Here is a 21,586-nt window from a genome sequence, read left to right on the forward strand (position 1 = left end):
TTTTTCATGGGCAAAATTAATATGCAATTGAGGCAGACCTTCCAAGTTGCAGTTAATAAAGTTATATTTATAGTGCCACCAGGGGACAAGGGCACCATGTCAGTGAGTGTGGAAAAACACTCAGTTGGTATTTAAGAAGCAAATCCAGAACTGGGGGTGTGTGCAGGCCCCTTGTCCACAGAGCGCCGTCCCAAGTGGAAGGAGACCACGGGAACAGGTTTCTCTCTGCTCCGTCAGTACCCCTCCCCAGCTCATTTCCTCCCATTTGTCTGCCTTTCTCCTCCTCCCCTCTCTGGGCGCAGGTGAGGATGCGGCAGGCTAGCCGAACTGTGGAAGCCAGAGTCTTTCCTTGATTGTGGTGATGGTGCACAGGAATATTCATATGTACATGTTTGTACATGTTTGTACAGGCATGCATACCTGCTTTCACACACACACACACACACACACACACACAAGTGTGTGCGCACACCCATCCCTCTATAATGCATAGAGCTCAGTGGGAAGGTGTTGAGGGTTTGCCTTTTCAGCCACGCGCATGTCCTCAGCACAGGAGTTCGGTCTCGCGCCCTGGCTGAGGGCCTGGCACGCCCGGCCTCTGAGGCTGGGCCCTTGGCTGTTGGCTTTCACCTGAAGCTCCTTGCCTTTGTGCTTTCCACCTTAAACTTTTTCAGAGTTACAGGAAACGTGACATGAGAGTGACCAGTGAACGCCCCAGCCTACCTTAGTGTCCGTTAGTGTGGTGTGTGTGTGTTATCACTGACTGAAGTGCATGCTTGTTTCAGGTCTGTTCCCAAGGTCTGGGCACCTCAGGGTCGTCTGGGCCGGGCAGTTTCTCGGTGACCCTGGCCATCCCGAGGAACAGGAGCCAGGTGTTTGATGCCCTGTCAGGGTTTCCTCATGAGTAGTCAGGATGGCGGGTCTGGAGAGGAAGACACGGGCAAAAAGCAGTCTCATCACACCGTCCCGGGCCCATGTCATCAGTGATGCCTCTGTGCTGGGCTTCTGCAAGTGCCCTGACATTTGTCACTGTAAACTTATTGTGTTGTGCTCTAGAAGGAACTGGTCTTGGTTGATGGCCTCCTGCAGTTCCGTTGTCTTGTTAGAATCTTCCTTTTTCTAGCATCCCGTCCTCCTTTCACCAAGAGAAAGCATGCGCCTCGCGCCGTGTTGGGCCTCCCCTCCTGCTACGCCATCTCCAGGAAAGTGAGCAAGGAGTGGCTGAGCGCATCGTACGATGCCCACGAGCTGTGTAAATTCCCTTCCCCCTCTTCACCAGCCATGCCTAGGACTCTGAACCAAAGCGCCACTTCCATTATCCAGAGGTTAACTGAAGATAAAAGTTTCTTGGGCTGCGAGTTTGGTCTAGTGGTAGAGTGCTTGCCTAGCATACATGAAGACCCAGGTGTGATTCCTTGGTACCACATGCATAGAAAAGCCAAAAGTGGTGCTGTGGCTCAAGTGGTAGAGTGCTGGTCTTGAGGGAAAAGGCCCTGAGTTCAGTTCTCAGGACTGGCAAAAAAAAAAAAAGTCTCTTGAACTTTGAACCATGATCCTCAGATCTCAGCCTCCTGAATAGGATGACAGAGCCAGCAGTGCCCGGCTGAACATACCTAACTTAACTGCCTTGATGGTGTGTTTACGCAACTGTATTGTACTGTACAGAAACCGAGGGACTGTTAGTGTGGGGAACACGTGTTTGCAAAGACCCCATCCCATGCCAGCCACGCTCGGTGGCGTTCCCTCCTTCCGTGGAGCAGGGCTCATTCCCCAGTCTGATACGGAAATGGAACCGCCCTCCCAATGGGGCCTCTGCAGCCCTTGTCCCAGGTGGCCAGAGCTGGTTGCTCAGAGCCTCAGAAGGATCTGAGTCTGTGGGGGTTTGTGTGCTGCAGCTGGGGTGGAGAGGGCAGCGGCTCCTTTCTGGGCCAGGTAGGAAGAAAGAAGGAAAACTAGGCCTGGCCAGTCCTCTCCCCCCACCTCCACCCCTCGCCCCCGCACACACACACACACACACACACACATACACACACACTCACACACACGCCAAGCGTTTCACAGTGGTGGGCATGTGTGACAGGAATTAGTGTTTCTCCTCCGTGTAGACAGTCTCTCCGTGTGCATACATGGACATTTCCAAGCCGTGCTGCCTCCTGGGGCAGTCTCGGGTAGCAACGTGTGCTCTGGAAGGTGGAGTGTGCCCAGGACCCTCCCTAGCCCCGGTGCTTCGAGAGAGATTCGCCAAGTCTTAGCTCAGCAGAAGGCCAGCCGCCATTGAAAGCCATCATAGAGGCCTCTACTTCAGTCATCTCAGAGCAGAGCACAGGACCTCCTAGGCAAGAGAACAGGATGCCCGTGGCTAGCCCTGCATGGTGGCTCTCACCGGTAATCCTAGCTACTCAGGAGGTGGAGGTCTGAGGATCACAGTTAAGAGCCAGCCCGGGCACAGAAATCCCTGTAAGACTCTTGTTTCCAGTTAACCATTCAAACCGGAAGTGGAGCTGTGGCTAGAGCCCAGCCTGGAGCCAGAGAGCTCAGGGACAGTGCCCAGGCCTGAGTTCAAGCCCCACAACTGGGGAAAATTGAAATGCCAGTGGCTGCCCGGGACTCCCAAGGTTCAATAGGAGGAAACAGAAGAGGAATGTCAGCAGAAAGAAAACAAATGCAAGTCTAAGATATCACTATAATTCTAGAGAATTCAAACTGAGTCTAAGAGACAGAGAATACTTAGACTCCTTTTCACAGAAGGAATAATGAAAATTATCCTTCAGAAGCTACCAGATTTGATTATTTTACTGAGAATTCTCTCAGATCTCTTAATTCGTGTGTTGTCTGCGCTCTTCGAGAGCAGTGTTGAGAAAGGGAAATATCATGATTACAGTTAAGCAAGGATAGCATTGATGTAGCCCCTGCCGTGCACAGTGATGCAGACAACCTTAATGCCACCCCACTGGGCACAGAAAAGGGTTAAGAGGATAGATTTTACGTTGTAAGTGTCTTACCGCAGTTGGAAAAACAATAGTTGAAAAGTTTATACCAAGAAATAAACTGCATCGCACACCAGTAAATATTTGGAAATACTGCTGGCAGTATTGAATGATATGCAATGGCCTGAGGCCTCCTGCGGTCAGTATTGGAGAGAGGATGGTCAGTATTGGGAATGCACGCTGCCCAGGACCAAACAGATGCCAGCATGGCCTGCTGGCACACACCCAGCCAAGCCAGGTCAGTAGCTTCATTCATCTACCTCAGCCCAGAAGGAAGCAAACTACTAATTGTTGAAAAGACACTCCACCAAGATTAGAAAAGCCCAGGTGTCCACTTAGAGATTAGCAGCTGCACAGTTAAGCAGGAGAAAGAAATGAAAGATATGAAAAGAGGAAAATGAAAGTCTTATTACTGTCTGCAAATGATGTGTGAATATACCCTAGAAAACTCAGCAGGATCAACTAACAACTAATAAGAACTTACTAAGGTAGAAGACTTAAAGTTAATGTACAGAAATCAAAAATAACAAGCAGTTAGAAGATGAAACAGGAAAGAACACCCTGTTTACAGTAGAATCATAAATCTAGGAATAATCTTAACCAGAGACATGAAAAGCTGCCAAGAGGAAAACCTTAAAACATTCCTGAGAGACACAAAAATCAACTTGAGCAAATAAAAAGCATCGCCTGTTCTTTCACGGAAGAGTTCACTGTCATAAATATGTCAGTTTTCCCTCGGTTAATTTATAACTTTAATATAATCCCTATAAAATTACCAGCAGGCCTCCCCCCCCCCCCAACAGATAAACACTCTCAGCTTCACAGGGAGAATTAAATAAGACAAGGCAGAGGGGCATCCCGAGCAGCCAGGTAGCGGTGGAAGACTGGTCCTGGCCCATGTCAGCTGACTGTGGCCTCTGTCCTGCTGGGCCAGGAGCAAACACAGCCCGGTGTGGGTCACAGAAGCCCACCAGGCTTCACAGCAGCCCCTTGGCTCGGTGTGGTAGAGCAGCTGCAGTGCCCCCCCCCCCCCATGCTAAAGACTGGTCCCCAGTTCGATGCTGATGGAAGGAGGTGGGGCCTGTGAGCGGCCTTAGGTCATTGTGAGTGTTCCTAAGGCACCGTAGGACCTTGATCTCTTCCTCTTTGCTTCCCTTCTATGATGCAGGAAATAATCTGCTGGTCTACCCACCTCTCACCACAGATCCAAAGGGGATGGGGCCAACTGGCCAGGCCCTGCAACCTCCACAAACATGACTCCACAAAACAAGGGGGCTACCTCAGGCATGTGTCACAGTGACAGAGTAAACCCAAAGACAGGACCGACATCAAAGGGGATTCTTCTGTCTTTCCCTTTTTTGTTTTTATGTTTCGTTGTTGATCATGGGACTTGAACTCTGGGCCTGGGCGCTGTCCCTGAGCTCTTCAGCTCAAGGCTGCCGCCCTACCCCTTGAGCCACAGCACCACTTTTAGTTTTTTGATGGTTGATTGGAGATAAGAGTCTGAGGGACGGTCTTTCATGCCTAGGCTGGCTTTGAACCCATGATCCTCAGAACTCAGTCTCCTAAGTAGCCAGGATTACAGGTATGAGCCTCCATGCCCAGCTTTTTTTTTTTTTAAAGCAAGCAGTTTTTAAAAATTGTATTAAGTAGTTCTATGAGAGGATTACAGTTACAAACTCAGGTATAATGCTTCTTATATGTACAATGCTTCTTGACAATGTCACCCCTTACTTGGTTCAAGAGAGGTTCAAGAGGTTCCATAATATATAGAGTTCCTGGAAATGAAATAAAAAATCCATTATAGCAGGGGCCGGGAGTTTAGCCTAGTGGTAGAGTGCTTGCCGAGCATGCATGAAGCCCTGGATTTGATTTCAGTTCCTCAGTACCACAGACACAGAAAATGCCAGAAGTGGTGATGTGACTCAAGTGGTAGAGTTCTGGCCTTGAGAAAGCTCGAGGACAGTGCCCAGGCCCTGAACTCACGCCCCAGGACTGGCAGCAAAGAAGAAGAGGCAGAAGAGGAAAAAGAAATGACTGGAAGGCATGCACCAACAATTCCTAGGACTTACTATGAATAATACTGCTTAATTGTATAAAACCACTCTTCTTAGTAAACAGAGAGTAAAGCCACACTTGAAAACTCAATTTTCACTCTTGAGGAGTGGCCAGAGTTCAAGCATTTCATAAAATATTATGCTCTAAAAGCACCAAATAGTATTTGTTCCAAAGCTACTAATACATTTGTCTTTGCTTCAGCATCTCTCTTCTGGAAATTTTCACACCAGCCATGCCCATCTGCATAAAAAATAGCTTAGACATTCGTGGTATCGTTTGTGATTACAAAAGATGGATCACCTGAAAGTCCAGTCACCCGTGGAGGGTAGAGTTGTGTGCCAGGAGTGGGGTCCCGTCTCGGAGCAGTGTGGCCTCCAGGCCCCGTGTCAAGTGAATCATAACTATCTCTGGCTGCTGAGTGTCAAGTAAACCATTATTAAAAAAAGAAAACAGGGGCTGAGAGTGTGGCCTAGTGGTAGAGTGCTTGTCTAGCATGCACGAAGACCAGGGTTCAATTCCTCGCTACCACATACATAGGAAAAAGCCAGAAGTGGTGCGAGGCTCAAGTGGTAGAGCTCAGGCATTGAGAAAGTCCAAGGACAGTGCTCAGGCCCTGAGCTCAAGCCCAGGACTGGAAAAAAAGAAAAAAAAAAAAGAAAACACCACACAGAATCAGATACCACAAGTCCTTTGGTTTAGAACAGGCTGGCTGAGTGTGTATGCTCACTCTCGGGCATAGGTGGCTCACACCTGGTATCCTAACTACTCAGGTGTCTGAGATCGGGAGGAAGGAAAGAAGGAAGGAAGTTTGGTTAGAGAAATAAGAAACTGGTATGGCCACAAAGAAGTGGCAGAGGAGGTAGTTGGGAAGGGGGAGGAAGGCTCCATTCATGGCTTTCTGTGGCATTTTGATTGAGTCCTAGGATGCCACCCATTTTGTGACATGTATGAAAAGGCTGATGGAATGCCCAAAGATGTGTGTGTCTTGCTGGTGAGAGCAGGGCTGGGGCTTCTGGCCCTCTTGGTTCTGAGGATTACCCCAGACAGGCCCATCCAGCAGGGTGAGGGCTGCCAGGCTTTGAGACGGCAGATGCAGCCAACCCTTTTGGTGATGGAAGCGTGCGTGCGTGCGTGCGTGCGTGGTGTTCTGGTTCATGTCTCCCCTCCCCGGGCAGGCGGGCATGATGATGCTCTCGTTGGAGAGATGGGAAGAATGCGGGCTCTCCACCTCCCAGCAGAAGTTCCATTCAGGTGCAGAACAGCGAGCCCTCGCGAGCAGTAACAAATCCCAGCCGCTTGAAGTTATTTCCCAGCACACTCCTGTTAATCTGGGTACATCAGCACCCCACATCCCCCTCAGCGTGAAGGGAGCCCCTGGCAGCTTTCTGATGATAATCAGTCGTCCACCAAGGCCTCGTTCTGGAGCCATCTTCTCTTGCTGGAAGCATCCTTACCTTTCCTGCACTGAACAAGCAATGAATTGCTTTTCCCCCTGGGCCCGGGCCCTGGTCCCATTCCCTCGCCTCTGAGATTGTCCACGCTGATGTCAGAACATAAATGCCCCACCCAGCCCCTTCACCCTTCCTGAGATGTAACAGCCCCTACTCTCTGCTCAGTCTGTGTCCTGCACCCCCACTCTGTAGTCTTTGCCTTCCATGTTAAGGGGAGGGCAGACAGGACTCCCACGCCCTGGCCAGAACATTTGTGAGGGAAGCCTGCCTCGAGCCCTCAGAAGCACCACACAGGCAGGGCCTGCAGGCCTTCCCCCGGCCTGGGTGCCTCATTGCTTCTACACCTGCGGCCTCCATTCATCCTTGCATTTGCTTTGCCTCTTTTCCTCACCTTTGTTTTCTTGCTTGAAATTCCCTGGAATCCCGAGACAGTACTCGGAGGCAGGTCAGCGTGGGATGGGAGAGGCCACCGTGAAAACAGCGTCTTCTTTCTCCTCACCCCTTCCTCCATGTGCCATAGCTGGGTTGTACGCAGGCAGGCAGCAGACGGCAGCACAGAGGGCCCTGGGGAGCGCAGCGTTGCCCAGCCACCAGCCCAGGGCCTCACAGGCCCTGGCCCTGCCTCACAAGCCTGTGCTTTAGTGAAACATTTACCTTAGGTCACTTTCCTGCCCTCAACGCCGTGAGGAAGACCCAGAACATGCCTAGGCATACTCAGAACTGCGGAATCAGCTGGCAGTGGAGACTGCCCCCCAGCCTCCTGAGTCTGCAGAGGTGGACTCGGGGAGGGGGAAGAAGGGAGAAAGGGGGCTCTTATCGCTGGCTCCTCCATGGCATGACAGCCTTATCGAAACAGATGTCTTCATAGGTACCTAATAATCACCAGATCCAATTTGGAAGGCATCTTAAGTCATCGTTTCAGATCCTCTGACTGAGGAGCTCCGATTCACAGTCGTAGATGTGAATTAATGACATTTTGATATTCTTTGATGAGACGTGTTTAAGGAGCTTCCTCATTCGTGCGTGGGCTTTGATTTGACTTGTGGAACTTCTGATCTGAAAACAGAGGCGCCTTTCTCAAGAGTGCTGCTGCGGCTGCTGTAAGCATGGGCTCTCCCCCGCTGGGGATAGCCAGACAATGCCTTTGCCTTATTTGCCAACAGCCTCACCTAAAAGCAAGCAACTTCCTAAGTCTGTGTGGCTTCTTCGGCTTCAGCTCAGGCCAGAAGCTTGTGCTGGCCACAGCCAGGCCACCCCCATCTTGCCGAATTCCCACTTCAGCAGACGAGGCAGAGACCTGTCTCTCCTGTCCTGAGCAGGGCAGGGGTGGGCTGCCTGGGCTAAGTTGCTAGCAGAGTCCTTTCCCTTGTCCACCTGCCTCCCTGAAGAGCTAGCTTTCTTCTCTGAAGAGCCAAGAAGATGTGATAGCAGGATGCAACTTTCCTCATTTTAATTTGGTGGGTATCATTTATTTACTTATTTTTTTGCCAGTCTTGGAGCTTGAACTCAATGCCTGGGCACTGTCCTTGGACATTATTTTGCTCAAGGCTAGCACTGTGCCACTCAAGCCATAGCACCACTTCTGGCTTTTTCCATGTGTGTGGTACTGAGGAATCAAACCCAGAGCTCCATGCATACTAGGCAAACACTCTACCACTAGACCACTCCCAGCCCCTTTTCTTTTTTTCTTGGTGCCGGTACTGAGGCTTGACCTCAGAGCCCCAGGCTCACTCATCTTTCTGGATCCCAGGTGACACTCTACCACCTGAGCTACTGGCGCCAGTTACCCTTAAGAATTTCATGACTTTGTGTTCCCTGGCTGGTTTTAAACAGTGATCTTTAGATCTCAGCCTCCTGATTAGCTAGAAACATAGGTGTGAGCCAGTGGTACCAGCCTCATTTTCCTAGCTCCAGAGCAGGGCTTTTTGGGAGCTGGTGAAAAGCATGTGTCTCAAATGTCACCTGGGTGACGATGGTGGCATGTTCCCAGAGTAGGAGCATCCTCTTTGTCGAGCAGCTGTTCTCGCAGCCATTCTTATCTTGTTCTCTGACCTCGTTTTCTGACCTTTGTATCATTCTAAACCTCAGGGAAGAACCTGGACTTGAACCTGTGCTTTGTTTCAAGCCATGCTGCCTCTCCTGTCTCAGTTCTGTAGACCTGGAGCCCCTGACGTAGTCCCCTCAGCCTCGGAGTGTCCAGGGTCTGGCCATGCTGCTCCCATGAGGCCCTGGCACATGTTCCCTGTCTGCCAGCCTAGTGCCGAGTGCGACCCCAGTGTGTGGCCAGCCTCGGAGCCAGGGCTGTGGGCTCTGGAAATGCATGGAAGCCCCTCTTGCCCTCCACCCCCAGGCCGGGTCGGGGCCTCCCCCTTCCTCTCCGTGCTGCTCCTGCAGTCTTTGTCACTGCCAGTGCCTACAGGACTAGAGCACTGTCTGTGGCCGGGGACTGGCCTTCCAGAAGCACCCGGTACACTGTGGCCACGTGTCATGAAGGACTCATAAACATGTGTCTGCATTGGTGATTTTTCCCCCAGTGTTTCTAAGTCCAAGCAGGATCCTAGAAAGCCTTAGCTGGGGCTGGGGCTGCAGAAATCAGGACACCATCAACTGTATGTCTTGGTGGGGGAGGCAGGCAGAAGGGGGCTTAGACCAGGACAGACAGAAGCAAGGACAGAGTGCAGCCCTGACCAGGTGCCACCGGTCCGGTAGCAGGGTGGGGTTTCAGAGTGCTGCTTCTGAGAGGGCGTTGGGTCCCAGCCCCTTTGAAGAGGGGGGGATGCCAGGTCCCTCCCAGCCCTGCGCCCCCCAGCTTCCCTGATCCCAGCCTCTCTCCTCTCCTTTCCCCCTGCAGTCATGCCAAGCTGACCTCGTGAAGGACAACGGTCACAAGTACTTCCTCTCCGTCCTGGCAGACCCCTACATGCCTGTAAGAACCAGCCTTGCCTCTGTCTGGGGCCCGGGTTTGTGTCCTGGCTCTGCTTTTGCATTGCTGTGTGGGAGGCTGGCCAGCCGGCGCTCGGCTGCATGTGGGCAGCTGTTCCGTGTCCACCTGCGTGGCACTGTCCTTCTTGCTCCTGAGTGAGGTACCGCAGAGGCCAGCCAGTGAAAGGTGCCAGAATGTGACAAGCTGTCACGAAGGAGGGAAGGGAAGAAGAAGAAGGAAGGGATTCCTTGAAAGTGTAAAATACTTTTGTTGCATTAAGTTCTTTGGAGCTTTTTCTGTTGTATTCATAATTTCACCAGAACAGTAAAAGCCTGATGGATATATGAAAAGTCACTTGTAACGGAGTGCTTAAATGTATCACTGCCAGTGATACACCTAAACATTTCTGTAAGTAAGATCTTACAGACTGCACATGAGCTTTTCATTCTTTCCTTCCCTGTTCTTTTTTTTCTCTTTTGGTTCTGATCCTGGGACTTGAACTCTGGGCCTGGCGACTGTCCCTGAGCTCTACCAGTTGAGCTACAGCTCCACTTTTAGCTTCTTTGGCAGTTTTAGTAGAGACAAGAGTCTCAGAGTAAGAATACAAAGTAGAGAGCTCTGAGCTGGAGTCTGGGGCAAGATGGCAAGCCATAAAGCAGACTAGCCTTTCTGCTCAAGGCTAGCTCTCTGCCATGTTGAGCCACAGCTCCACTTCTGGTTTTCTGATGGTTAACTGGAGATAAGAATCTCACAGACTTGCTTACCTAGGCAGGTTTGGAACCATGATCCTCAGATCTCAGCCTCCTGAGTAGCTAGGAGTAAAGCACGCAGCTTTCCCGAGCCTGTAAAGTGCTGCTGTTTGTGGAGTCAGAGGACAGCGGGGAGACTGACGCACATTGTTGTGTACCTCACTTAGCATGAGTGTTTGGGGGACAGCGTAGGTTCGGGGGTGGCAGGTCTTCACTGTGGGAAAGGTGTATAACCATGGTGGCTTGTTTTCTAGGCTGAACACAGGACCATGACGGCTTTCATTCTGGCTGTGATTGTCAACAGCTACACAACCGGGCAAGTGAGTGTCACTTTGACTTTGGCCCCTCCGCCCCTCCTATGGCAAGGGCAGATCCATGGGGATCTGGGGACATAGACCAGCCGCCATGTCTTCTGGTAGCCAGTCAGCCTCAGGCAGTGGGGCCGCCACGGGGCCCTAGCAGTGGGAGACAGGATGACGCGGTACACCCAGCAAGGTGTAGGCCCGGCTTTCAGCTAGATGTTAAATGTAGGAAAATGTAGCAGCTCCTGTAACATGGCCAAGCCGGGTGCGCCCCTGGCCTGGACCAGCACTGCAGCCCACCCGCCTGTGTCCGGCCCTACAGGAAGCCTGCCTGCAGGGAAACCTGATCGCCATCTGCCTGGAGCAGCTCAGCGACCCACACCCGCTGCTCCGCCAGTGGGTGGCCATCTGCCTGGGGAGGATCTGGCAGAACTTTGACTCCGCAAGGTGGTGTGGGGTGCGGGACAGCGCCCACGAGAAGCTCTGCAGCCTCCTGTCTGACCCCATCCCCGAGGTGAGCTCCCCGGGGGTACTGTTTGTGGCAGGGTCACACAGGCGCCACGCCTGTGATACTGCCGTGTCCTGTGGGCGGGGGCGGGGCCAGGCCTCGTGCCTGGTGCCGCTGGAGAAGTCGCTGGGTGCCAGGCCTGCACAGCCACTGTGTACCCGCGTCAGCCCTCACCGCTGGGAAAGGGGTGAGGGGCAGGCTGCCCTCAGTTACCCCCACCTGCTTCCTCACTGGTGGATCAGTAGAGCCCTGGCACCTGCCATGGTCCCAAATTGACATAAGAGTGGGTTTGGCCCTTCCTGGGGCCGGGTGAGCTCGGGCTCCCAGCACTGAGGTGGGGGAACCACAGCCCCCTCCTGGGGCTTATTCACGGCAGTGACACGCAGGCTCAGGCCAGAGCTGTGTACATCAGGATGGTGTTTGGATGCCCCATGAAACGTGACGATGGAAACGTGGCTCTGAAACACAAGGGGCAGTGTAGAAAGTGCTCAGGAAAGACCAGTCAGCGTTGTCAGTTTTTGCCTCCAGAACAGCATGAGCAGAAGCTGGGCTGGGCTTTGCTCCTCTGTCTTCCTCTTTCTTGGGGCGCATCAGAGGGAGTGATTAAGTATAACTGCCCCTTAGCCCCCCTGTGTCCCAGGAAATCGAGGTTCGCTGTGCTCCCGCGTAGAGCTGCTCCTGTCCAGCCCTTGCCGCCCTTCAGGACGCCAGCAGCGGGCATTGGCTCCAGGGTCACTCTGGGCTCAGGAGTCCTCACACAGCTAGAGAACTTTTTTTATGTGTGGTGTTGCTGGGCGAGCATGGGTGTAGAGTGCGGCCATCTGGCACGGCGTCTGTGCTCTGGTGAGGGGAGCTGGGGGCTGAGACCAGGTGCGCGTCAGAGCCGGGGGTGCAGCCTTGCGGGATGGCTCTAGCTCTACTGCCTCCGAGGAGAACTCACTCACTGGAAAGTGAGGGTCTTGGCCTCACCCCTGACAGAGTGGACATAAGGGGTGGGGCCCTGTCCTGCAGGCTGGCTCAGGAAGGGCTGCTGAGCTCCACAGCCCGTGCAGCCTTCCAGCAGGGATTGTCTGGTTTTCTAGAACTTAGGACCACTACGGCTTTTTTCTGCTGCATGGCCACCCGCTTGTCCTGGCCTTTCCCTCTCCCTCTCCCTTTCCCTGGGCTGCTTTGTAGACAGCACTTTGTCCGGCCTTTTGCAGAGTACACAGCTTGTCACCTGTGTGGTACCCAGGAAAAGTACCCCGGCTCCCCCTTCCTGTGCAAGGGTGACCCCAAGAATGGTGACCTCAGGATGTCCCTGGAACGTGCAGCCTGCTGGTGCTGCTGCCCTGGCCTCCTGTCAAAGAGGGGGCAAAACCGAGTTCCAAACTCAGGGCGCTCCCCCGAGGCTGTGTGGGCTGTGACAGAGTGGCGGGCGGGAAGGATCCTCACCACTGAGACCGGCCCAGTCCGTCCAGCAGGGACCTGGGCCCATCTGGCCTTGGACAGCACCCAGGGAGTCCTGCCTCGCCTCCCCAGGCGTCCCCAGGGAGCAGATGAGAACTGGACGCGATATCCAATGAGTTGGCAGTTTGTTCACAAAGGAAGCTCAGCGCGCTCCGATCTCCACGGCAGAGCCCAGTGTCCCCGCCTAGCAGGGCCCAACTCCTGCACTGTGGACCAGAGATACCCGTGCCCTGGCTGGTTCGCTCCCGTCTGGTGGGATCTGTGGAGGTCTCCCCGCCCCTGAGCAGAGCACACAGGACACGAAAGCTCCCAGCAGCTGCTGCTTATGCTGTCATGGCCCCTGGCTGAGGCTTCCAGGAGAAGCTTCCAGACTTGCCCAGGTGCCAGCCCTGCTCACCAAGCAGCCACGTCCCTCTTGACTCCCGTGGCATTTGGTTTTATTTCTTTAAGGACGATATTTGAGTCCCCTACCCTGCACCTGAAGTGTGAGCATGGGTTTGTTCTCTGTGGCGACGGGCTCCTGGTCCCTCGTCGTGAGGCTGAGCTGCCTGTGTGATTCAGACCTGGACCAGGAGGAGCGTGTGGGGCACAGGCTCAGAGCAGCTGCCCCTGCCCTGTGGTGCATGTATTTCTGGACCCCCACGTCCCCGTGTGCATGTTTGGAGAAGCCTCAGGGCCTTTTGTGGGTATCTGTCTGCTGAGGGGTGGCTCCTGGCTTGGGACTGAGAGGTGATAGACTTATCACCATGACCGTCTGTGTGCCAAGGGCCTGGCAGACGGCGTGCTCGCTGACTGGTGTGGTGAGGTCAGCATAGTCATTGCGTTCTGGGTGGTTTGTGCGTTGTGTCGCTGACCTCCCTTCCAGCTTCCTGGGGCTCATTGTAGAGACAAGGAAGCGCGAGATGGGATAGCAGCCTCAGGCCGCTCCACCCCAGAGTCTGGGCCATCGCCATCTCCACGTCCACCTCCGCCAGCACCCAGGCCTTCCTTGTGTGCCAGCGCCTCTCCTCCCAGGCCTGGTCCAAGCTGCTTCCGTAGGACCCCGGCCACAGCCTCATCCCCGGCCTGCCTGCTTCTTTCAGCCACGAATTGCCTGGCTCTGCTATTGGTTCCCTGTTTTGTCAGCCTCTGGATGGGGCCACAGTGCTGGGCTTGGCTCCCCGCCTCCCTCCCCATTCCATCGATACCAGGGTAGCTCTGATCAATAAGAACTTGGGAAATTGAATTGAGCTGAACTTACCTGAGCTAAATTGGATTAGCTTGCAGGCGGGCGTCCAGCCGGTCGGCCGGGTGTGACTGACTCCCAGCTCCCTCCCTTACAGGTCCGCTGTGCGGCTGTCTTTGCACTTGGCACCTTTGTGGGCAACTCTGCGGAGAGGACAGACCACTCCACCACCATCGACCACAACGTGGCCATGATGCTGGCCCAGCTGATCAGCGACGGGAGCCCTATGGTGCGGAAGGTACGTGGCCTCGCCCACAGCAGCCCACACTCCACCGCAGCCGCCAGTTGAGCGCGTCTCTTGCCGCATCTGGTTCTCTCCAGAGGTTCCTGCCTGCCTGAACACATGCTCAGATGGTGCTCCGACGTGCAAGGGGAGCCCCTGCCGACCTCGGGGCTCCACAGTGGGGCTCCCCCCCCCCAGCCCGCATTGTCTGCAACTGTATGAAAACTCTTAAGCATCTGCCTAGATACAGAAGTAGTGTGGATTGTTTCCTGCAGTTCATACCCTGTAATGGGCCAGCTCCACACAGCCTGCCTGCCCTGGGCTCCGGAATATAGAGGCTGACAGTGGCCACCTTCCAGGAACGTGGTCTGGCTGAAGAGTCAAACCAGTAATTACACAGAAACACTGGTAAATACAAGACATCCCCAGGAGGCCCAGAGACCGGGGTGCTCTGGAGGTGCCTGGGCTACCTCAGGCAGATCTGGACCACCGGGGCTCCAGCGGGAAGAGCCTGCTCTCCCCTCAGTAGTGGGCTGACCAGCAAGCAGCTGGGATGTCAGGGCAGGAGGGTCATTCAGTAAACACAGCTGGAGGGCAGCTCTTCGTCCTCAGGCTCCCTGTGCGGTGACTGGGCCTCCTGTGAAAGCAGTGTAGTTCTCCCAGATCGCTTTCCCATCAGCCATTCTCAGGAATGGGACTTGTGTGTCAGGTCTGTGTCATCCACTTCCTGGCCGTGGCTGGCATCGTCACTAGAAATGGACAGCCAGTTGTGCATGGAGGAGGGACGGTGAATTAGAGAAAGAAGAGTCCTGATGGGTGGATCCGTTCTCTGCACTGAATCCACTGTAGCAGCTTGATTCCATTAAGAACCTCCTCCCAGCACCTGGGGCCCCTCAGGGCGAGGACAGGAGGCCCGGGGCTGGAGCACAGAGCTGACCATCTCTTCCACACCTGCTCCTCCACACAGGGCCCTGCGGTGCCCAGCTCTGGGGCTGAGGTGGGCAGTGCCAGCTCGGCGGACCATCCACCAGAGAAAAGCCAGGATGTGTGGCATGTGGTTCCTGGGCAGTGGGCCTGCCACAGGGAGGGGCCGTGTCTGTCTCAGAACAGCCTCCCCCTTGTTTTGAACCTGAGCCTATCCATGCAGTACAGACAGCATGCACACTGCCACCTGGCCACCAGTTCCTGCCTCGACAGGGCCAGCCAGGGGTGCAGTGTGACCCCCTCCCCCCTGGGGCCTTTGTTTGGAGCTCTCCAGTTGCCATTGGCCTTTGATGCTCTTCAGATACTTTATGTATGGTTATAGAGCCAAGTTCTACCCAGTGTGACCACAGGCCACAAACTAAATCTTTTCACTGTAGCACTACTGGGTTTGAACTGGCTATTGCTAAGCAAGCATTCTACCATTTGAGTCACACCCCAGCCAGTTTGGGGCTTTTTTTTTCTGACAGAGCCACACCAGTCACACCTTGGACCACAGCCCTCCAACCCCGCCTCCCTCTTCGGCTGGGATTACAGGCATAGGACACCATTTCCACGTGATTATTGGACCCGAATCTCACTAACTTTACACCTGTGCTGCTCTCCTTCAGCAGAGATGCCCACCCATTTCCACTCTCCAGGTGGCGGGGAGTCGCCATGATTCATTACATCCAACTCCAGGAAGAACCTTCACCAGTCCCTGCAGCACTAGAGAGCAGAGCTGGCCTGGGGGCAGATGTGGAAGGAGGGACTTGGTGTGGATCACTGGTTCCCACGCTCAGCTCTGCTGTTATCACAAGGCAGGCAGGCAGGCAGCTCTACACAATTATTGTAGCAGATTGTGGACTTGGGTCTCCCCTGGGCTGTGTCAAGGGTCACCACGGTCTAAATGATGAGGTTTAGTGCATTTGGCACTATTAAGGAAGACACTATGAGCCAGGTCTCTTTGAGTCTTTGGTCCACCTGTGGCCCAGACTTGCTTCTGGGGAAATTCTCCGAAGGCGGGCTAGGAGTTTGGCCTAGTGGTAGAGTGCTTGCCTAGCATGCACGAAGACCTGGGTTCAATTCCTCGGTACCACATGAATAGCAAAAAAGCCGGAAGTGGTGCTGAGGCTCAAGTGGTAGAGTGCTAGCCTTGAGAACGTCCAAGGGCAGTGCTCAGGCCCTGAACCCAAGCCCAGGGCTGGCAAAAAAAAAAAAAAAAAAAAAAAAAGAGAGAAATTCTCCGAAGGCTCAGTGGTAAAGCATTTGCCCAGCGTGCCTGAGATCCTGCCTTACAAAGAGCCAATAGTTACCTGGGATGCATTACAAAAGAGAGAGCAGGAAGGAAGCAGGGTCTCTGGGGAACACTGCATGCAGAGGTGACTCAGTAGAGATACAGCAAGGACTGAGTGACCTCTGAGCCTGAAGTGGGGACATAGAGGCCCATCCAGGCAAAGAGTCCAGCAGACCCCAAGCCAGACTCCATGCCTGAGTAGAGATTCTGGGCTTGGCAGTGGGAAAGGGATGGCCTGTGTGTGCAGGGCATGCTTTGTGTGTCTGAGGGGTTTGGAGAGCAGGCTTGCTCTATGTGAGTGGCTGCCAGGAGAGTGATGGCTTTGTGGGGCTGGGGCAGCTCTGTCTTCGCTAGAAGGGCTGGCTCACTGGAACGTCTCTGTAGGGAGCATTTGATTTCCTTGCCCAAGTAGAGCGGAGTAGGCCAGGCAGGCCATGGAAATGCAGCCAACCAGCCAGTGGAAAGCATGGCCCATGAGTGGGACACCCTGACCCTGACTGGGGCGTCTGTGACAGTAGTCCAGGTGACCAGACAAGGGCGCCAGCCATGGGGAGACACTGCAGCCCCGTCCTCAGCACCACCCTCCACGGCTGAGAAGGGATGAGGACAGCACTGAAGCTCTGCAGAGCCATCAGAGCTGCCAAGCACCGTTAGCCAGGGCCTGGGCAGGATGAAGCGAGATGGAGCCACTGGAACGTGTGCTCTCCACGGAGAGCCTGGTGGCGCCTGTCCAGAGCCTGGCTGGTCCAGCTCCCAGGCGCGCAGCCCCTCAACAGAGCTCGGAGAGCCAGGACCTTACGTGGAGGCCAAAGAACTCTCTTTAAAGACCTTGGCTGTCTGCTAAGCATCTTAAATGAATGAGTAAAAAGCAGATAACGTTGTCTACTATTTTAATACCCTGGCAGAACGTATTCATTTTGATAAACCTGCTTCCCTGTGACTGGCCAGACCTCTAAGTTCACAAATCGCTGCACAGAACATCCTGAAAGACATGCACCTTGCACTAGCTCCTTGGAGTACAGCCTTTGGCACTAGGCATCTTCTTCATCCTCTCTCAGAGATTGGAGGTCTCAGTGGCCTTGCAGCTTCTGAAGCAGCGCCAGCTTATCAGGTGTGTTCTGCCCTCATCTGGCCCTCCAGGCCAAGATCGCAGAACAGATCATAAAGGAAAGGTCAAGATGTGCGATTCTTACCATGGCTTCATTGTGTCATTCCTACTGCAGGGCGGTTGTACAGGGCATTCCCGGCAGGCCCCGGGGAGCCTCCGCCCGTCACCCTGGCACACACTGCCTCCCCTGAGGCCTCTGCTCTGGGACCACATGCCTGTGGAAGTCAGGCTCTGACCTGTCTGCTATCCAGACAGTTTCTGACCAGTGTGACAGCAAGCCTCACTGCCCCTTCTCCCTTGCCACAGGAGCTGGTGGTGGCTCTGAGTCATCTCGTCGTTCAGTACGAGAGCAACTTCTGCACTGTGGCCCTGCAGTTCATGGAAGAGGAGAAGAACTACCCCCTGCCTTCCCCAGCAGCCACAGGTACAGCAGCTCCTGCCTGCCCCGCTGCCACCCCTCCTTCACACCGTCAGCCGTCAGTGGGGCCACATCTGAGCTTTTGGGATGTCCCTGGAGTCCCTGTTTTCCCAGGCCTTTAGCAGAATTCCAGGGACAGGGAGAAGGCCATGCCGCCCTCCTGCTCTTTCCCTTCCCCCTTATGGAAATCAGATTTGAGGAAATCTTGACGCATGGCTAAACTGCTCCAACAGGGGCTTGAGAAAAGAACCCAGCCATCTTCCTGAGATGAGTAATCGGATCATGTTGTGATCATGTCTCTGAGTCACGCTCGGAAGCGCCTCTTCTCACATTTGTCCTTTTCGCTGGAGAAGAGTCATCTTTTCCACACACATCTCCTCTCCGTGCCCCGTGCCCCCCTCACAGGAAAGAAGGCTCGTGATCCATCACAAAGTGGGGGGAGCGGGGGGCCCAGACCTTCCGCGATGGACATGTCCCTGTGACATTGAGACAGCGGCAGCAGCAGGCCTCCTGCTCCATAGAATCCCGTATATCAGCCACACGAAGAGCAGCAGCCATTGTCCCTTTGTCTGGCTGATGCCTGCTGAGTGCTCAGCCCTCCCCTGCCGTGGACTCAGCCTGTGCCGCCCTCCAAGCCTAACTTTCTCTTCCCCTTTTTTCCTAGAGGGAGGGAGCTTGACCCCAGTGCGAGACAGCCCGTGTACCCCCAGACTTCGTTCTGTGAGCTCCTATGGGAACATCCGAGCTGTCACCACAGCCAGGAGCCTGAACAAATCCTTGCAGAACCTCAGCTTGACGGAGGAATGTAAGACCCGGGCTTGGGCCTCGGGGTGGTCCTCTGGAAGACTTTCAGCCCCCTCTGCCCTGTCCCTTTCTGTGCTCTGAGCATGGACCTGGACTGTGTTCAGCTAGCTGTTCTCAGGTCTTTAAGCTTCCTTCTGCACGAGAAGGAAGCAAGGACAGCTCAGGGCCTGGACTAGTGAGTGTAGGCCACGGCGTGACGGGAGAAGCCTTGTCGGCACCCCGAGCTGCTGCCCCCATTTCCCAGAACTCAGCACCAGAGGAGCAGAGGAGCTGGGAGGGGTCCACCAGCAATTGCACGCATGCTCGTGTGCTGGTTAGTGTGTGCACTCAAGCACGGGTGTGCACATGTCTGGGGGGTAGGGGGTGGGGGGTGTACTTGGGCGTGTAGGAGCCTGGCTTTTAGAAGAACGCTCAGGAGAAGGGGAGGGTGCTGGGTGCCATGGCCCTGACCTCCCTGCCCTCTGGCCAGCGGGCAGCGCCGTGGCGTTCTCCCCGGGGAACCTGAGCACCAGCAGCAGCGCCAGCAGCACGCTGGGCAGCCCCGAGAATGAGGAGTACATCCTGTCCTTCGAGATCATCGACAAGATGCGCAGGGTCAGCTCCTACTCTGCCCTCAACTCCCTCATAGGTGAGTCCTGCCCTCCCCAGCAGCCCCCGCCTTCCTCGGGGTCAGGTGGATGGGCCAGAACTGTCCCGGCGAGACAAGAAGCGATGGATGTGAGCTGGACGGGAAGGAGGGGGAGAGCATGCCTCCCTGGGCCTCGGGGGCTGAGGCCACTTCCGGCTGTGCAGCGTCGCCGCTGGTTAGGGCTGCGGGAGCTAGTCACCTGTGTGGCTGGAGCCCGGGCCGAAGCTCCCATGGCCTCCTCTGCTTGTCATATCTGAGCAGACCAGGTGGGCAGGGGCCCGAGGCCACCAGCATCCCGCAGCCAGGCTCACCATGTCATTGTCATGGGCACCTCCTGCTCCTCCTGAAAGGTTCCTAGGTGAGATTGGGAGGATCCTGGTTCCAGGCCAACCCCAGCAGAAAAGTCCATGAGAGGAGCTACGGAGCGTAGCCTAGTGGTGGAGTGCCTGCCTAGCTTGCACAAAAACCCGGGCTTGATTCCTCCGTACCACATCTTTAGAAAATGCCAGATGAGGGGCAGGAGTTTGGCCTAGTGGTTAAAGTGCTTGCCTAGCATGCACGAAGACCCGGGTTCAATTCCTGGGTACCACATACATAGAAAAAAGCCAGGAGTGGTGCTGAGGCTCAAGTGGTAGAGCTCTAGCCTTGAGAAAGTCCAAGGACAGTGCTCAGGCCCTGAGCTCAAGCCCAGACTGGCAACAAAAGAAAAAGAAAAAGCCAGACATGGTGCTGTGGCTCAAGTGGTAGAGCTCTAGCCTTAAAGCCCAAGGACAGTGCTTCGGCTCTGAGTTCAAGCCCGAGACTGGCTGAGATTCCTTCTCAGCTGGGAACATGGTACAGTGGCATGTCCCTGTCATCCTAGCTATGACAGAAAGCCCAGCAAATGGATTGTCCCCTGTGTACACCCAAGCAGGAAGTAAGACCCTTACCTTAAAATCGCCCGTATAAGACAGGCTGGAGGCATGGCTTCACAGTAAAACACCTTCATGGCAGCCCTGAATGCAGCCCTGAATTCAAACCCCAGTACTGTCAAAAACAAAACAAAAATCTCCAAGTTGTCTCGGGGGTGAGGTGAAGACTCACTCTGCTCTTCCCACAGGCCTTCCAATGGCCCTTTCCACTTCATATCTTCTGACCTTCCCCCTGGGCTGGCAGCACCACTGCCTGGTCCAGCTTCCCCACGGGCCCAGGTCGCCTTTCCACTCTGCTCTCTGGCCTGGGCTAAGCAGGGCTTCGTGCCCATGGGGGCGACGGCCGAGCTTAGTCCCCAGCTTCTGTTCCAGTTGCTCTTAGCCCTTGCCGTGTGCATTTTGTCTGTGGAGTGTGCTCTAGGCAGGTCAGCTTCTCCTCTGATGGTAGAACTTGTCCTGGCACTTCCCCAAGCCTCTGTCGGCACAGGACCTGTGAAGCCTGGCGTGAGAGGCCCCAGGGTCCTGACACATCCCTGCCCTGCGGATCTGAGGTGAAGTGACCCCCTGCAGAGCAGCCTCCTGTGCGGTGAGCACACAGCACACCGCACACTCGCCTCCCGTCTGGGGCCTCGCTGGCCTTGCTGATGTGAACGTGAAGGAATCATGCTTTGTCGGTGCACACAGGGGATGGCACAAGTTTTCCCGTGCAGGGCCTGACGCCTCATTCTCACAGTGAAACTCAGCTTCATCTGTATATCCTTCAAGTCCTAGACAACCTGAAGGAAGGATTGTTAAATGGAGTTTTTGGAAAGGACAGCATCCATGAAGCACGGCTCCACCAGCAGCCTACCCAGTTGGCGGGTGGCAGCACGCCAACACCTCGTGGCCTCCACGCTCACATGACCACCGTGTTCATGTGGTGCACGGGGCCCCTAGCCACCTGCAGCCAGTTTCTCTCTCATTCCAACCACGGAGCAGCGATCTCGTCAGCCCTGTTCTGGCATATTGCAGAAGAACGTTTTCACAGACCCAGTCTATGGGCGCATCGGTATCTGTTCCCCAAACTGGCTTCCCCTCCCCCTCCCCCGCGAAACCCGACCCTGCAGCAACAGGGCTGGCATGGGCCCACTCTCCATGTCCTCAGTTACCTGCATGCCACTGGGCTGGGCCACGGCGAGGCTGCGTATCTGAACCGAATCGCAGGTCTCCAGTACCCCACGTCTGAGATCCGCTGGCTGTGCAGAACCCCGCGTGAGGCCTCATCCAGCTCCCACACTCCGCCACTGGTGGAGGGCCTCTGGCTCTCCTGAACGCTCCCGACTGGAGCTCTCAGCAGGACTCAGCAGGACCCAGTACCCCAGGCGCTTTCCAGCCCTGTGTGTGAGCCGCGTGCCTCTGCCATTCATACAGCGCAGAGCAAGGGTGGTGTTGGCGCATTGCCCCCAGCAGCATCTCCACGATGTCTCCATGTTGCATCAGCGCCATTTTATTCCCATTTCAGCACTCGCCGTTTCCGTGACGCTGCTGCTGCGGTGTTCAGGGAGCAGCCCTTCCCGTCCTTCCACCTCACCCCATCCCGCCTCCC

The 21,586-nt window shown here is 54.9% G+C and overlaps 1 protein-coding gene across 1 annotated transcript in view; it reads left to right on the top strand.

The window, feature by feature from the left end:
• The window catches only part of Rptor (regulatory associated protein of MTOR complex 1), a 267,055-nt gene that overhangs the window by 218,003 nt on the left and 27,466 nt on the right, over window positions 1-21,586 (top strand). The window contains exons 14-20 of the mRNA XM_090351345.1: window positions 9,348-9,422; window positions 10,423-10,488; window positions 10,793-10,984; window positions 13,750-13,890; window positions 17,547-17,664; window positions 18,323-18,463; window positions 18,932-19,090. Coding sequence (XP_090207471.1) covers window positions 9,348-9,422; window positions 10,423-10,488; window positions 10,793-10,984; window positions 13,750-13,890; window positions 17,547-17,664; window positions 18,323-18,463; window positions 18,932-19,090 — 892 coding nt within the window. The remainder of the gene's footprint in view (window positions 1-9,347; window positions 9,423-10,422; window positions 10,489-10,792; window positions 10,985-13,749; window positions 13,891-17,546; window positions 17,665-18,322; window positions 18,464-18,931; window positions 19,091-21,586) is intronic.

The sequence above is a fragment of the Megascapheus bottae genome, chromosome 17 (assembly GCF_031878675.1).
Source record: "Megascapheus bottae isolate mThoBot1 chromosome 17, mThoBot2.hap1, whole genome shotgun sequence".
NCBI classification, from domain to species: Eukaryota; Metazoa; Chordata; class Mammalia; order Rodentia; family Geomyidae; genus Megascapheus; species Megascapheus bottae.